Genomic DNA, 18,497 nt, shown 5'->3' with positions numbered 1-18,497 from the left:
GTTTTGCCATCTCAGGCCTCTTTGAATATATATATTATCTATATTGAATATTTATGTATATATATTCTGTAGCAAATATATTTATTATTTTACTAAATATACATACATATATGTATATGTGTATATATGTCATATGATGTGTAGCATAGCTGGTCTTTGCTACTTGGTGGGTTCTTCTTTTTTTTACCCTTTACCACCTCAGTTTTATCTCCTAACACTAGAAAAGAGAGGCAAAGATAGAGAGGAGAAAAGAGTTAAGAAAATCCCCGAATCGAATTCCTTTCCCTTTGTTTCTTCTTTGACTGTGGCTAGCTACTAACAAACTGAAACCAACCTCCCGAGAGGACCAAGAACCACCAACCGCACCTCCTGAGGCCCTCGAATTTATGTAGCCTTTGAAAAGTTCCCAGAATTCCAAACATCACACAATCGCAGAAATTATCTGCAGCTGGCAGATAGATAGCACGAGGCAAATCACGGTCAGCTGCTATGGACAGTCCAAAGCAGCCTCATATCCTTTACCTGGGATTAAATTGGAAGACCACTCTTATAATATTTCCATGTTTGTTTTAAAGAAACTGAAACCCCAGAATTCTTAAAAATTAATCTGAGTTAATGTTAGTAAATAAATTAGGATGTTCACCTCAGTCAAAGCTTTCAAGGAAGTGGAACTACCCGGCAAATTGCTGCCCTTGAAATTGCTGCAGCTTGTCAAAGTATTCTTACTCAATTATGACATGGCTGAAAGACACAAACTTGCTCTTTCTTTCCTTTTCTTTCTTTCTTTCTTTCTTTCTTTCTTTCTTTCTTTCTTTCTTTCTTTCTTTCCTCTACTTTCTTTCTGTCTCTCTTCCTTTTGGTTACTTTGAGACATGGTTAGTCATCTATGTTTTTTACATAGCACATTCATGAAACTTTTCTTCTCTACACCCCAGAGTTTTAAATGTGAACTGCAAACAATGCCAGACACAGTACCCTCCTAGAACCAAGGTCATAGGTGAACAAATAGTCAAGCCTAAACCATCCTCAGAGCTGTAAGGGAAGAGAATAACTACCAAAACTCTAGGAATGTCTAACTCATGAAGGCACGCTGCTCTTGCTTCTGTGATTGAAGGTAGCTATCCTATGCAATTTGAATCATTCCTGGGGCTTAACAAGTGTTGTTATTGCTAGGATAGTACTCACTGATCAAGTCAGAGTTTGATACACATAGAATAAATTACTGCATAACTTCAAGGAAAAACCTTAACATGCAACTGAAGCTGAAATTTTAAGAAGAGATTTTTTTTAAAAATGAGCAGTTATTATAGGGTAAATTGTCTTTTGTAACTGCATGTTTTGACAGTCAAACACTGAAACTAGACTTTTTGAAGACCTACACTCTATTGCAGCATGCAACCACAAGCAAGAAGGTAACATGAAACTAAGACTGTCATGGTTCTTAGAATAGCTGAGCCTAAATAAATACAATCTCTCCCCCCAAGCCTTCCCCCAACTATCTGATGAGTTGGTTGGTCTTCCTTGCTTTCAGCCACCAACTGGCAAGTGTTTTGGAGCCTTTGTGACTTCCTCTAACCACTAACCACCCACGATGCTCTAGGTATGGTGACAGTAATTCCCTGGACTCAGTCACCGTGATAAGTTTTAGTTCTCTGTCATGACTTGTACTGGCCGCTTGGCTGGGAGCCAGGGTTCTTCCAAGCAGAGGAATGTGAACAGGTGAGGGAGCGGGGGATGAAAACGAGAGCAGTGATCAGGCCATATCTGGAGATCGCAAGGTGACAACAGTGTATAGAAAACAAAACCAAACCAACGAAGGACCATTCTTTAGCAATATAGGGAAGCTCAAGATCAAAGAGCTGGCACCTCGGGTTCTGCAGAATTGAACTCCAAGGCTGCCAAGGACAAGACGCAATTATAACAAAGCTGTACCCTGCCCCCAAGCCTCTGATTTGTTTGCTTCAGTCAAATCGTTTTTAAAAAATGATAAACTTTCTAGGAGTTCTGTGATCGTTTAAATAAAGCATTGCTTATACTCAATGCAATGCCAAGTAGGTAATAATTATGACATGTGAGTGTGTTCTGTGTCTCTCTTTGTGTGTGTGAATGATTGCACATGTGTAGCTGTGCTTGTGTAGATATGTGTGAATGAGTGTATGTGTGTAGCTGTGTGGGTGTGTGTAGAAGCTGCTGTTTCACTGTCCTTCTAGAAGTCATTGAACAATGGCATGACACAATGAGCATTTCTAGGAAATCAATAGGTTTTTCAAAGCTAATGGCCTTTCTTTGGTTCCCCTATAAATTGCTGATCCAGGCATAATTGAAGAGAACCCCTGGTTTGCATTTCCCACTTACCTTAACATATCTTACCTTTGCTTTGACTATCAGGTCCTCATGCTTACGGATCAGCTCCTGGTTGTCTGAAAGAGATGAGCCCAGACTCTGTCCCTGCAGATCTCGTGTTGTTTCCTGAAACCAACAAGAAACCTGGGAAAGAGACGAGAAGAAAGGAAAAATGTTTGAGCGACAGGAATAGAGGATTTAAACTCAGAAATAATACTGCAACCTTTGAAAACAAAGCATCTCAGTTTCCTTCTACAGCAATTATATATGAAGTTATCATCATGCAGGTTGTTAATTTTGTCTTTATTTTAGCATCTCAATGCTTAAGAAATCCCAGAAGAACATATGGATTGCTGAGCAGCTCAGTGGATTATAAGACTATAAGACGTGAGGAATCAGGATGTTTTTCACATGTAACAGCACATTCCCATGCGCTCCATAAATGCTGCCCTTTTCAAATACAACGTTCTTTCTACATATAAATATAAACGGAATATAGTTGCGCAGTCCCCGTTAAAGATATTAAATAGCACATGTGGAACTTTCCTAGTAGACAAAAAGGAAGTACAAATGTATTTCATTTGCTGTCGCTGGTGGAAATCTGTATTAAGAAACTAAATGGGGAAGTTATTAAATTCCTCTGACACTGTAAGAACATGACTAAGATTTATGCATAGTTGATTCATGACACAAGGCACACAGCGTCAAGAAACAAATATTGTGGATCTTGAAGGCAGCAATAAATGCTTTCTTGCTTTAATTTTTTTAATTAATTAACTTTGTGGGAGTGCTGATATTAAACCCAGGGCCTCCCACAAACCAAGCAAGCATTCCACCTCTAAGCCCCTGAAGTGCTACATTTTCAGAGATGCCAAATTTCGAGAGATACCATAACTTGGTATGAGGCTTCTGACTTAAGGCTCCTGAGCACAGAACCTTTGTAGCCATTAAATCATAAAAGCCAGATATCTACTCTCTGCTTCTGCATAGCATCAGCCCCTGAATCGTATAACGACCAGTTTTTAAGCACTCCAAACTAGATATGTCGCGAGCTGGGTTGGGAGCATCATCTTTGTTTTTCCTTAGTGAGTCTGTAACAAGAGCAATATAATCATACAAATGTACAGAAAAAGCAAATGAATCTGGAGAGCTGAAGCAAGCAGTTTATCTAGAGACAGATGGTAAGCAGCAGACGAAGGACCTGCCCCTAGCGTACACAATTCCAAAATCCATGCTCTTCCGCTGTGCCCTGCCACCATGCGCATGTAGCCTACAGTCTTTCAGCCCTGTTGTCTGGGGATATTTTTGCCAACCTCAAAAATGAAAGTTGGCAGCCAGTTCAAAACGGTGGGCATAGCCAAGAGTCATATTGTGTCTTTCTGCAGCCTCAGTTATCTTGTCTAAAACAGCCACAGGCTTTCTTCCAATTCCTGTAACAAGAAGGAATACATGAAGCAAGAGGCTGAGGGAAAGGGGTGTTAGGTGTAAAGTTCCAAACTGAAACCGTCCCTCACACACCACAGATGGCAGAGGCAGGGGCTCACCCTCGATAAGATGCCCAGGACCACCGGGGGCGATGGTGTGGCAGGTGATCTTGAGAGCAGAAGGTCTGAACCAGCTCAGCATTTCCCAGCAGAGAAGAGGCAATAAGTTATGGAGCGATATGGTGTCTCTAGCTTACCAAAATTTTAGCCCTTTATCTAGTGCAAACAAAAATAACATGTTTACCCCTGTAGCTATTTTAATGTGAAATACACTTCCTTTGTAATGTTGGTAAACTATGATATATATTTTTTATATATAATATATATTTAACATATATACATTTATATATGTTATATATATTTAACATGATACACATGCATAGTGTTTTTATATATTTACAATTCTTTGAAACCATTTTATCTGCTATCCAATTAGAAATAGATAATAAGTACAGTTTGCATGTAAGAACCTCAGAGGGCAGTTCATGAAGGGCACTTCATGAAGAACAATAAAATTTATTTTACTTTTTTATAAAATAATCTCTCACAAAAGTACCAGTGAGTTCTTCAAAAAAATTTGACCAGAGGGATGATTTGAGGGTTTTCCTCAAAACAGATGATGAATATAACTAACTCCCAGAGACTACTTAGTTGTTAAGTGCCCTAAGTGAGCGTTTTCTATTCCTGGCTAAAGTCAGGATCAGGGCAGACATCTCAAGAATGTTTTATTGTGGGACAGCTAATATGGAAGCTGAGTGAGCGAAACATGGCTGGAAACAGGTGTTCATTAATCTTCCCAAACAGGTGAGGTGCCTCAAGTCTCAGATAATCCTATGTAATACGTGAGTCAAAACTTTGCCATCTAACACATGCCAGAGATGATGAACGCTCCAGGAGGGAGCAAGTTGCTGTGATTTTTTTTTGACACAGGATCTTACTGTATAGCTGGTTGGCCTGGAATTTGATATGAGACAGGCGGGCTTCTCGCTCACAGAGCTCTGCCTGCCTCTGCCCCCCAGGTACTGGGATTAAAGCTGCGCACTGCTGCAACAGCTCGTTTTGGTTTTTGAATGGTACTGACTGACTTCATCCTTTACATTTGGCTGACACTCTTTCAGCCCTCAAATGCTACTAACCCTACAGAGCAACGCTTTGTAGGTAGAAAACTATGGTCATATTCAGTATATTTGGTCCCTATATCTGCCTTTCAAGACATGTGACTTTAGCTGTATACATTTTTTTTCCTAATTGGATGTACTTTGGGAAGAGACACAAACAAGTTGGTATGAATGTCTGGAATGAGTGGATCATGGTTAGCGTGTTACATCTTACCAGGAGGCATTCAGACACAAACAGCCTCCAAGATTAGGGTTACCACCTGTGCTGTGCAATGCCCACAGGCAGGCTCACGGTCCTTCTCAGGCTAAAATAAGACACCCTAAATAACCACAAGAGGGTCTACCACAACACTCTGAGTCCCAGGCAGTCACTCATGTAGTTACTAGAGACAGCTGCACAGCTATTCCAGGGGTCCTTTTTATAAGCTCTTAAACTGTATCAGTTGCTGTCCAAAAAGCTTGAGTGATGCGTCCAAGCCAATGAACGCTTCTACAGAATACTGCCACAAAAAAAAAAAAAAAAAAGGCACATGGGATGGAAGAGAGAACAACAACAAAAAACACTCAACAAAGCAAAAAAAAAATCTCTGAGACATTCATTAGGAGGTGAAGACAAACTGACGTTGATCAATAAAGATACAAAGAAAAACAGAAGAGAAAGGAAGGGAGAGAGGGAGGGAAGAAGGAAGGAAGTCAGGCAGGAAGAAAGGAGAGAGGGAGGGACGGAAGAATTGGAATGCTAAAAAAATTAAGAATTATCTCAAAAGTAAAAGAAGAGGTGCAGAGGTTTCTGCCAAGTAGGTAGACTTGAACTGTGCGATAGAAGAGCCACCGCCAGCACACTAGCTGGTCTGCAATTAGTCTATCCTGAAAAGTGCCGTGAACATAAACTGCATATCAGAGATGCTGATGGGATTTTAAAAAGTGTAAATACCTCATTAGCAATATTAGTACTCACTATCTATCAAATTGTATATGGATATGTTGTGTTAAATAATATATATCATGTTTCACTTGTTATGTGCCTTTCTCTCTCTCTCTCTTTTTTTTTAGATACTTCTGGGGTATTTAAAATCATACATATCCATTGCATTATATTATCTCTGGCTGGCTATGTTAGTCAAAGGAGCTCAGAATATGTTTAGTTGTTAAATGTAAATTTGAAGACTGACTCAGACTTAATTAAGAAGAATTTAAATAGCAGAGCAAGGAGAAGGGTGGAGTGAGGTATCAGTCAGTAAACATTGGGGGACTTCCATGTGGGGGGCACAGAGGGAGGGGGAATGGGGATCTGAGGAGCCTTTTGCAGAAGTTGACCTTATCAGCTAAGTAGTGGAAAATGGCTTTAGGAGTAGCAGAAAAAGCAGGAATATTCACTTTAGCTTTTTAAAATGTACTTCTTTCTTTGATTGGAAGTTCTTAAGAATTGAAGGAAGGAGCAACCAGACTACCACGAGGGAAGCTGCAGAATGTCCTAAGTACCTGCTAGCCTTGGACAAGACTTAGTGGCTAGTTTACATGAACAGGACATTCTACTCTAACCATACCTACTGAAAGAAATAAATGAACACAGTGAGGGGAGAGGATGGTGAGCCTCTCAGAGGCATCAGGCACTGTTCTTTGCATTTTAGAATGTCACCTCACCCTTCAACTGAGACAACAAATGAGGAAATAGAGAGGAGACAGGGTGAATTATTTGCCCAAGTGCAAATGCAGGCAGCAGGGAGGATTGGGAGCAGTCCTGTCATGGTCAGACTCCATGCTTTCTGATCCAGTATTTATCTTGCATTCCCATCACATCCTTCCAGTAAAACAAAGGATTCTGGGAAAGCCCTGGTTGATGAAAAAAAACTGTAAGGGAAGGCTGGAACTGTAGGGTCTGATTTTAACATAGAAGGGCTACAGGCAGGCTCAATAGCATGTGCAGTTAGAAAAGACAACAGAACGGTGAGTCAAGCTGTCAGGAAGCCGATAAGGAAGAGACCAGGCATGGGCAGAGATGACAGACAGCACACAAATGAGGATTACATTTTCCAAATGATACACAGTCTAAAACATGGAAGACACCAGCAGCAGAAAACGTCCTGGGAAGGTCAAAGATGAAAAGCCTGGAAGCAAAAAAGGGGAAGGGCTGTGGGTGCCAGAAGCCCTACCCAGACTGCCACAAGCCACTACTTTCTCTTCTCTGCAATTTGTTCTACAAACTGAGAGGAGGTTTGGTTTTTATCTTTATTTAAAACTGTGCTGGGGGAGGCAAGCTAGCAAAAAGGAATTCCATCCGCCTTAACAGAAACACATTTAAAAAATAAAAATCTCTTCAAATTACTTTGCTTTTCCTTGTACAGAACAGCTCTTGACACAGAACCAGCTACTGCTCAGACAAAAAAAAAAAAAAAAAAAAAAAAAAGAAATTGACAAAGAATAAAAGGGGCAGCATTTTTGTTGTGTTTTTCTTTTTTTAATCTTTCTCAGCCCAAGCATTTTTGACAATCTTCCATCCAATTACCAGAAACATCAACATGTTTGCAATTATAGTCTGTATCACAGTTCCAATGTCCACTTTGATTCTTCTTCCTTTTGCTTATAGCAGAGGAAGCAGTTGTCTTTATCTTGTATTAGGCAGTCTGGTCAAATGTGCTGTGTGCTTAATGAGGCGATAAGCGAACTGAGAAACACACCTGCCTTATCAGACGGGGTGTATATTAGGAGAGGCAACGGAGCCTCTGGTCTTGGGAGCTGAAGAATTACTGCTGGGATGCTGAGTCATCTGGCCTAAACTGGCTTCTCCATACACAGAGAATCGTAACCGGATGTGGAAACCGGCTGACCTCCACTTGTAACAAGAGGCTGTGTTCAAGAAGCCAAACAGTCAACCACCTTTAATTAAGACACAACAGTCAATCCAGACATCTCTGTAGAAGGTACTTGCACTTTCTCCAGGTCAGCCTTTTCCTTGGCTAGGAAGAATCCCTGTCCAGCAGAGTGGGACAGTAAAAACCACTTTGTTCCTGTTGTATGTGATTGTGGAATCTCAATGAAGCCAATTTTAAAGTTCAAAACTAGATTTATGGCAATGTTATCTTTTAGTATTGATAACATTTTGTACTGAGTTTCTATTTTTGGAAACCTTTTTGGATTGGTACAGATAGTGGCCTGTTGTGTGGGGGCCTAGCTTCAGGTTTGAGGAGGACAACAGTCACATTCCTGTGCAGAAAGTGGAAGCCTTTCTCGAATTACTCAAGTCAACAGGAAAGTGTCATTATCTCCCCAGACTCTCAAATGCTAGGCATCTGGTGACAGGGGGCAGACAGTTGGACTGTTTGCCACAAGGAAAACCGGCTGCTTTATAAATAGCTTCACAGATAATCTTCCTCTCTAGAATGAAAATTGCAATGCCGACTATTTAATTATTCTGTTTATATTAGCATATAATGTCTTCTCACATCTACACCTCAAAAATAATAACACTTAAGGGCTCCTTTCTTTTCCACATTGCCCTCAGATTGTGTGTGAAGGGTTGTTTGTTTGGTTTGGTTTTTAGGTAGGCTCTTTAACTATACCTACTTGATAGCAGAAAGCTGTTTAGTTCAATGAATAAAAAGTCTCTAGACCCTAGTTTTATTTTCAGTATCACCTCTCACTCACTGTGGGGAAATTCTAAGCAATGGAAGAAAAACTCTTTATTCAATACCACTCCTGGGCATATATCCAAAAGATGCTCAAGTATACAACAAGGACATTTGTTTAGCCATGTTCATAGCAGCTTTATTTGTAATAGCCAGAAGCTGGAGAGAACCCAGATGTCCCTCAGTTGAGGAATGGATACAGAAATTGTGGTACATTTACACAATGGAATACTAACTCAGAAATTAAAAACAAGGGAATCATGAAATTTGCAGGCAAATAGTGGGAACTAGAAAAGATCATCCTGAGTGAGGTAACCAAGAAGCAGAAAGACACATATGGTATATACTTACTTATAAGTGGATATTAGACATATAATATAGGATAATCATACTAAAATCTGTACACCTAAAAAAGCTAAACAAGAAGGAGGACCCTGGGTAAGATGCTCAATTCTCATTCAGAAAGGCAAAGAGGATGGACATCAGAAGAGGAAGAAACAGGGAACAGGACAGGAGACTATCACAGAGGGACTCTAAAAGACTCTACCTTGCAGGGTATCAAAGCAGAGGCTGAGACTCATAGCCAAAATTTGGGCAGAGTGCAGAGAATCTTATGAAAGAAGGGAGAGATAGAAAGATCTAGAAGGGACAGATGCTCCACAAGGAAAGAAAAAAATCTGGGCCGAGGGGTCTTTTCTGAGACTGATACTCCAACCAGGAACCATTCATGGAGATAACCTAGAACCCCTGCATAGATGTAGCCCATGGCAGCTCAGTGTCCAAGTAGGTTCCCTAGTAATGGGAACAGGGGCTATCTTTGACATGAACTCAGTGGCCTGCTCTTTGATCACCTCCCCCTGAGGGGGAGCAGCCTTACCAGGCCACAAAAGACGACAATGCAGCCAGCCCTGATGAGACCTGATAGACTAGGGTCAGAGGGAAGGGGAGGAGGACCTCTCCTATCAGTGGACTTGGGGAGGGGCATGGGAGAAGATGAGGGAGGGAGAGTGGGATTAGGAGGGGACTAGGGAGGGGGCTACAGCTCAGATACAAAGTGAATAAACCGTAATTAATAAAATAATAAATAAATTTCAAAAAAAGAAAGGGGATAGAGTCCTATACAATATGAATCACAGTGCCAAAGGAACCTAACACATAGCATTCCAGATACAACTTAGTTCCACTTTGTCAGCACAATTAAGAAAATGTCTCCATAAGATTGGGCTGCAGACAAGCCTGTAGAACATTTTCTTAATTATTGATTGATGGGAGAGGGCCCAGCTGACCTTGAGGGGTGCCATTCCAGGGCTGGTGGTCCTGGGTTCTATAGGAAAGCACACTGAGCAAGCTGTAGGGTGTAAGCCAGTAAGCAGCATCCCTCTGTGGCCTCTGAATTAGCTCTTGCTTCCAGGTTCCAGCCATGTTTGAGTTCCTGCCCTGATTTACTTCAATGATGAACAATGATATGGAAATTTAAGCCAAATAAACCCTTTCCTCCCCGAGTTCTTTTTTGTCATGGTGTTTCATCACAGCAATAGTAACCCTGACTAGACACTCTCAGAGACCTGCAAATCTGGGTCAACAGAGAGACAGATACTAGGAGTGACCTCACAGTTTGCCTCTCCCACATTACCATCCTGGTCCCTAAGCTGTCTAGTGCATTTCCTACAAAGCTTTAGCTCTGACCCCTAGTTGTTGGAAGATCTTCCCCTCTGAACACATACTCTCCTCACTAGATGAAACTACTATAATAATATACTGTAAAGAGTGCTATTGAAAATTAAAGATTGTTTCTGGGATTTTTCATTTACTATTTTGCAGTAGTAACCTATCACAGTGACAAAATGAACATAATGAACACGTGGTCAACCATAACAAGTATAAGCAAGGAAAAGAAGAGGCTACAGGGTTTAGCTCTGTACCCAATTTTTAAATTGGATTATTTAGTTTGTTGGTGTTTAATTTCTTGAGTTCTTATATATCCTCTGTCAGGGGCAGGATTGATAAAGATCTTTCCCCAATCCGTAGGTTGCTGCTTTGTCCTATTGACAGTGTCCTTTGCCTTACATAAGCATTTCCGTGTCATGAGGTCTCATTTATTAATTGTTGATCTTAGTGCTTGAGCTGTTGGTGTTCTGTTCCGGAAGTTGTCTGCTGTGCCAGTGAATTCAAGGCTATCACCCACTTTCTCTTCTGTTAGATTTAGTGTGTCTGGTTTTATGTTGAGGTCTTTGATCCACTTGAACTTCAGTTTTGGGCAGGAAGATAAGTATGGATCTATTTGCATTTTTCTACTTGCAGATATCCAGTTAGACCAGCAGCATTTCTGAAGATGCTATCTTTTTTCCATTTTATGGTTTTGGCTTTATTAAAAATCAAGTGTTCATAGGTGTGTGGGTTTATTTTTGGGTCTTCTATTCAATTCCATTGATCAACCAATCTGTCCCTATGCCAATACTATGCAGTTATTATTATTATTGCTCTGTGGTACAACCTAAATGATATGCAGGGATAAAGATAGATTTGAGATTGAGGGAACGGCCAGCCAATGACTGGCCTAACCTGAGATCAACCCTGTGGGACAAAGACAACCCCTGGCACTATTAATGATACTCTGCTATGCTTGCAGACAGGGGTCTAGCATAGCTGTCCTCTGAGAGGCTCCACCCAGCAGGAGATCAGAACAGATGAGGAGACTCACAGCCAAACATTAGGTGGAGCTTAGGGAATCTTATGGAAGAGTTAGAGGAAGGATAAAAGAATTAAAAGGTCCCAGAGAGGACAAGAACCACTCAAGAAGTCCAACAGAGTCAATGAACCTAGGCCCATAGGGGCTTACAGAGAATGAAGCACCAACCAAAGAGCACGCACAGATTTGACATAGGCCCCTGACACACAGGTAACTGATGGGTGGCTTAGTCTTCATATGGGCCCCCTAACAAATGGAGCAGGAGCTGGCTCTGGCATGGACTCTGTTGCCTGCCTTTGGATCCCTTTCCCCTAGCTGGGCTACCTTGTCGGGCCTCAGTGGAAGAGGATGCGCTTAGTCCTGTCATGGGTTTGTACTGGAGATGGGGAGGGGTCCCCTTTTCTGAGAAGAGGAGGTGGAAAAGAGGGAAGAAGGTGGGAGGGAATGAGAGAGTGGAGAGGAGGGAGGGGTTGTGATTGGGATATAAAAATGAATAAATTAATTAATTTAATTTTAAAAATGGCCCAAAGGTAGAGAAAGTTAAGGAGCCTGTGGTGGTTTGAATGAGAACACCCTAGCATAGGCTCATCTATTTGAGGATTTCATTCCCAGTAGGTGAAGAACTAGGAACTGTGATCTTGCTGGAAGAGGCATATACGTGGGCGTGGGCTCCGAGGTTTCAAAAGCCATCTCTATGCCCATCTAGCTCCGTGGATCAGATGTGACCTCTCAGCTCCAGCTCCAGCACTATTCCTGCCCGTGGCCAGGCCCCTCCCCATGGACACATCAAGGTCATGGATTCACCTTGTGAAACTCTAAGCAAGCCCCCAATCAAATGCTTGTGTTTACAAGTTTCTCTGGTCATGGTGCTTCTTTATGCCACCAGAACTTGATGTTTAAGTACTTTGGAGAGAAGGTTGGTTCTGAACGAGGCAGGATCTGTAGCTGCACACTGGGAGACACTAACTCACCCAGCAGTTTCCACAGTGAGCTGGGATCTGGATAACGTACAGCTTTGTGCCCGTTCCTAACATAGCTCGCAAATGACAGTGATATAGTGAACACCTGAAGACCTATTGAACATTTATATGTCAAGTTATGCTCTAAGCATTTATGTATTTTAAATATCTATATACATAAGCAGGACTTTATTTTTATAACAAGTGAATAGACAGCTACAATTAACAGCCTCATTTTACACAAAGGAAAGTAAGACACAGAGGCTGATGACTGGCCAATAACCTTGGTAGTAAGTGTAAAAGCCTAGACAGGCATCCATGTCCTCTGCACCAGAGACCCTGTGGCCCTTTACCTGCAGGGACGCTGAAAGCAGTGATGCATGCATTCTAATTCACAAATGTGTCTATTGCTTTCAGAATTGCAAGGCTCTCCTCTAAACATCAAGATACTCTATAGTTCCTGCTGCCATGCCTGAGAAAGAATTCTAGACATGGCCAATGCACCAAAAGATAATTCCATGCTAGTTTTAAGCTACCTATGGATCATTATTTATATCTACTAGGGGACAAAACTCCCAGATTCCAACACTGCCAAGCTAATTATAACCCTTCCCACCCACCCCTGTTTTTGCCTTATAGCAGACAGTGTTCAAAAGAAACATCTAAAGAAGAATTATTTAAGCTTCTTAACCCTCCTTATTCTATGTCATATTCATGTAAGCTGGTCATTCATTCAGACTCTAAAGTAAATGAGAAAGTGCCAGCATGTGCCGGCAAACACACGTCAAGTTTTGTGGATGCTTCCCAGGCACAAGACTACATTTGTTGAAGGTATGCCTCTGGAGGTCATTTCTGATGCAACCTTCACTGCAGCTGACAGGGAACACAGTGATAATGATGTGCATGCTACTCAAATTATGGCCCACCAAACCTTTCCAGTGAATTCTGTTATCCTCCCCTCCTTGCAAAGACATATACACATACACATAGGTACAACTTGTGTAAAAAAATCAGACTCCCGTCCCCAGTCTCAGTTCGCCTAGACGTCCTTGACATTCCCCTGCACAAAAAGGCCATGAATAACTTAGGTTTAATATATTTGTTTGCCTCACTTATGCCTGATTGGAACAATTGAGAAAAATTACATTCATAAATCTTCTTGCCAAGATAATTAATTATGCACAAAATACTCCATGCTGCTTCTGATTTTCATTAATGAGGCAGATTATCTGCAAACTAGGATGTTGCTATGGCTGAAGAGAAAGGGCAGTTTGCTCATCTGTCGGTATAAAACACGTGCACATTGTTTTACATGTGAAAAACGATGATAAAGGAAGAAAGCCCTGGGAATATGCTTTTCAGATGATCACATCCCAAATAAGATGGAAAAGCAGTTCATTTTCATTCACTGCTCTCTGAAAACAATGTACATCTCTACCTGCTGTCATGTTGATCATTTAACTTCCTTCCCCAAAGAGAATTAACTGACCTTTTCAAAAGCGTCAGGCCACAAGCACCGAGAGTCACAAAAGCATCAATTTCATCAAATAATCATTAGGGGAGATGCATCAGATCTTCAGACACCCATGTTAGTATGTGCAGTCGTCCTGGTTCCTCACCTCATTTCCCTTTTTCTTAAGTGTGTAGAATGATTGACAGAGCTGCTGTCTTATTAATGTACCTATTCAGAGTACTTTTGCTCACTCCATCAAGCAAGCAACAAACAGACAAACCCTCTCTTCTTATGCAGTATGCTTCCACCATGTTCTGGGGTTATCAGATACACTGTACAGGAATATCACATCCTACACCGTAACCCCCTGGCAATCTCTCTCGATCTGGCGTCCACGCTGCCACGACACCATCCACAGAACTATGAACAGAACATCCAGAAGGCATAAAAATCTCACAAGCAGAGAATTATGCTATGTTAATATCTAGTTAGACTGATGACAACGAACACTGCATGTTTAATTGTTTACGGCACTGAGAAACTGAAGAGGCTTCTACCTCCATGCCAAAAAGGCAATGTTTAAATTGTGTTACAACCAATATTAAATTTCTTATTCTACTTTTGATCCAAGAACATGCCCTTGCTTGGTCAAACTCATAAAAGCCATATTATAATATAGCATAATATACTACAGCTTCTTTTAGTTTGGCTTATTTTTCTATCGTTAATAAAAAATTTTATGGCTGTGACTAGACTTGTGGTGGAATGAAAGCCCAAATGTGGCAGAACATATATCTAATTGCTTACAGCAGTCATCTGAGTGGATAGTGGTCCCCAGATTTCCAGCAACTGAGAAGTATTTTGTAATAAGTTAGGAAATACTGCCTTTAAAATATGAATACCCATGAATGTATATGGCTATGAAGATTATAAAAGTGGCTTATTTGACTCTACCTTTATGAACCCAAAATAAGTAACAAATTGGTCTTTGATCCAAGACCGATCCTTACCTGATCTGGGTAATAGAGGTAATAAATTGGGCCTACACTATCTCTCTCAGGTACAATAACAAAATGTGTTGCTCCAATACAGCAGTCACTATGTGCCTGGGACTGTCCCAAGTACTTGACATATGAAAACTCACTTGCTCACCCTCATAAGATTCCTGGCAATTGCTAGTATTATACACACTTTTAGAGATAACATAACTTCAGAGAATTTAAACAACTGCTCAGTTACTCAGTTGATAAATGGTGGAGCCATAATTTAAATCCACCAGAAGTTTGGCCCTTGGATGTGTGTTATCACAAACACAAAGAATGGTTATTATTAATTGATCTCACTGCTGCACTGCCATTAGCAAGAGAAAATGCACTGCGGACTGTTTTAAGAGCACAAGTCTAAACTTTATAACTATCTTACTCATCAGTGAGTTATATTTAAGCAGTGTTTATTATACAGTAATTATATTAGTTTTAGTTCAGAACTGTTAGGAGTGGAGCACAAATGAAAGATCCACTCTCTTCTCCATGAATGTATATTCTTACTAGGCCTATAGGGCATCCAACAACATGGACCATCAAGGGGCCCAGCATGTGTATTATCACCAACACTAACCCTGGTGGAGGAATTCATATAAGTTTAACTAAATAGAGAAAGAAAAAAAAACCCCTATGTGTTATATGTTTGTGTATGCCATTGCATTTTGTTATTATAGTAACTCTATGAATTTGTATTATTTTCAATTTAAAGATAAGGTCCTACAATGAAATATTATCCACTTACTAGAAAGGCTAGAATCTAAAACACTGATAGAATCCTCTGCAGGCAGAGGTGTGGAACACAGCTATCTCATTCATTGCTGGCCGGATGCATAGCTAACTTCGGACAAGGGCTAAACATATTCTAAGCACACTGCCCAACCCATTCTCCTTGTTATCTACTCAAATGGACTGAAATCTCGCCTGACACTAAAACCTACACGTGGCTATTTATGCACACTTGCCAAAACCTGGAAGCAACTAAAACACTCTGTAGCAAGCGAACGGATGGGTAAACCGTTGTATATGCAGACAATGGGATATTAATCATCCCTAGACAGGCATGAACTATCAAGCCGTGCAAAGATAGGGAAGAAACATAATTGCTTATTACTGGGCTGAAAGGTAAGCTGGTATGAAAAGCTACATAATGTACGGTTCCAACCAGACAATCTAGGTAAAGCAGCTCGGTGCACACAGCTGGGCAGGGAGGGGTAGATGAGCAGATGCAGAGAACTTGAGGGGCAGTTAAGTTATTCTGCATGGTCTTACAGTGACAGACATCAGCCATTCTACATCTGGTCACACTCACGCAGTACACAACGCTGAGCCTGAACCTCAGTGAGTATAGTACCCTGGATGCTAATGATGTCTTAATGTTTACAGCAGCGGTCCTAAACTCCTCTTCAGGTAGGGGCTGCTGGGGTGAGACACATGGGAAACCTTTACCTTCTGCTCAGTTTTCTTAACTGAAAACTTCTCTAAAAGATGGTGTCTTTTCAAACCCAACCTCCCAAAGAACCTTACTCTTGTAAGGAAGAAAGGGAGGGAGGGAATGAGGGAGGGAGAAAAGGAAGAGGAGAAGTGAGATGGGGGGGGGAGGAATGAAAGTTTCCATTAAGTCTGAATTCATCAAGTCAGGAGAAACCTTTTACAATACCTGACTTAGCTATCACCAAACACCTCAGTTTCCCAAAGTTGCCAAAATACCTCAATTTTCCTTCAGTATATAGTTGAGCTAGCATATTTTCATTTAGAATTTCCTGAATTCTGATCTTTCCTTTGTGCTGCAGGAATTCAAGTGGCTGATTAGTTTGACATGAACTGGGGAGGCAAAGTTACCATCACAAACATAAGAAATAAGTAAAGCCTCCTGTAGCTATTTATAATATAATAATATAACAATTACTGGGGCAATTGTTCTGTGCTTGGAGAACCCCTCTTAGATGAGCCTTTTCTTTGGGGAGGAATGGCCTCGGCGTTAATCTGAATAAGCAACAGCTTCCTGCATAGGAGAGAGGGGGGACTGATTCTATTCTTGGAAATATCAGTGTCAGGGGTTTGAACTGTGAACCTAAGGGGGGAAAACGGTGAGAAAGATAGTTCTCTAGGAACTGTCTTCAAAAGACAGTAACTCTAGGAGCACCTTGATGGACAGAATTAAGAGAGAACTGGATGTCAGAGAGGACAAATTAGGGATGAAAAAGAGGGAAGAAGAAAGAGGGAAGAAAGTTCATGAGCTATGATAGACCTGCTGTGATTGGAAGACAAAGAACCTAGAAACCCTTGTTTAACAAACAGTGTTGAGTGGATTCTTAAATGGGTATGACTTCCCTCTGGTGTATCACCACCGTCAGTGAAAGAGGACTGCACTGTGTGGAGGTAACACACAGTAACACACGTGTGAAGGTAGGATGGGGATAAAGATGGGATCTGAAAGAGGAGCAGGCAGGTACATCATCAGAAGCAGACAGGAGCCAGCGGGAGTCCGGGCAGAAGATGCCAGAGGTAGCTTACAAAGAGGATGATGGCTGGCAGAGAAGGTAACAGAACACAAGCAGACTATGTAACTGGGGGTCTGGGCCGCCGTCTCCAGTCTATGGCACCTCCTGAGAGAGGCTTATGTGACTAATAGGGCATTGTAGGCCAGCACTCGTGTCCCACAGGATTTCCAAATGGCACTCGTCACTGTTCACGTATTTTATGACTTTCTCATCATACGGTCTGGTAGTTCTCAAGTGACAATGATGTTGCATGCCGGGATACATCTTGCAAACTATGGTGACAGTTTTAGATGTCCTGACTGAGGGTGCTCTAATCAAAAATAGGCTGGTAGACATCAGAGTTTCTGCTTCCTTGTAGGCACCGTCCTCCAGAGCAACAGTTACCTACCACCAAGTATCAATAGTTCAAAGACTGAAAAATACAACCGAAATATTCATAAAGAGAAGCACCACTGACTCGTGTTCTGTGTAATGGGGCACAGCGCACAGTAGGTACTCCATGACTAAATTCTACATGTCAGACATGAAATCTTCATTTTTTTTTCCAGCCTGAAATAAGTACCAACTTCTCCTGACCAAGCACATGCTTCCAGCTGTATGTCTGTCTTCTAGTTTCCATCAGAGAAATAGGAAACATAGAAAAATCCCCCCTCCTATGCCTGACCAGGAGAGCGGCCACCATGTGATTCCCTGCTACTGAATCTAAACACCTGTGAGCACATGATTGGGCAAACAGAAATGCAGCGGTAAGCATGCCAACCACTTGATCTGGGCCTTTGCCTACTTTCCCCTGGAGATGATTAAGGTGAGCCCACAGTCTGAATTATGAGCTCTACGGGGTCTGTAAAGCCACAGAGTCCCAGACTCCCATAACCACAGACATACATACACCAGCCAGTGCTTTACCCTTCCCACTGGTACCTGACTGCTCTTCCGGGAAAGCTATCCCTCCTTTGCACTTACAGATTGTTTGAAATTACAGTAGCAGCAAATCTAGCACAATCCAGACTCCCAGAAAACCATAATTCATATTTCAGAATTTAAAAAAATCCAAAGGAAGGGAGAACACAAATTCAGTGATAGACCATAGTTATTTTCTAAAGTTCACCTTGGAAATGTCCCACTTATAATAAGGAAAGGAGATGGAAATCTTCAGTCTCATTATTTATACTTACTTGGGAAATTCACATGGTAGTTAAGAGAAAATGCTTTTAGGTTAACTGTCAACAGATCCAACCATGGCAATTGTCATGAAATTTCAGAACATAACTAGTCCATACA

At 41.3% G+C, this 18,497-nt stretch overlaps 1 protein-coding gene across 5 annotated transcripts in view; it reads right to left on the bottom strand.

Moving 5' to 3' along the window:
• The window catches only part of Ccdc141 (coiled-coil domain containing 141), a 163,832-nt gene that overhangs the window by 96,531 nt on the left and 48,804 nt on the right, over window positions 1-18,497 (bottom strand). For all 5 annotated transcript variants that reach the window (XM_060390407.1, XM_060390409.1, XM_060390408.1 and 2 more), the window contains one exon: window positions 2,371-2,487. In XM_060390407.1, the coding sequence (XP_060246390.1) occupies window positions 2,371-2,487 (117 nt within the window). The remainder of the gene's footprint in view (window positions 1-2,370; window positions 2,488-18,497) is intronic.

This window comes from Meriones unguiculatus, chromosome 8 (genome assembly GCF_030254825.1).
Source record: "Meriones unguiculatus strain TT.TT164.6M chromosome 8, Bangor_MerUng_6.1, whole genome shotgun sequence".
NCBI lineage: Eukaryota > Metazoa > Chordata > Mammalia > Rodentia > Muridae > Meriones > Meriones unguiculatus.
Note: the sequence above shows the minus strand (reverse complement) of the source record. Positions and strands in the feature narration are given on the sequence as shown.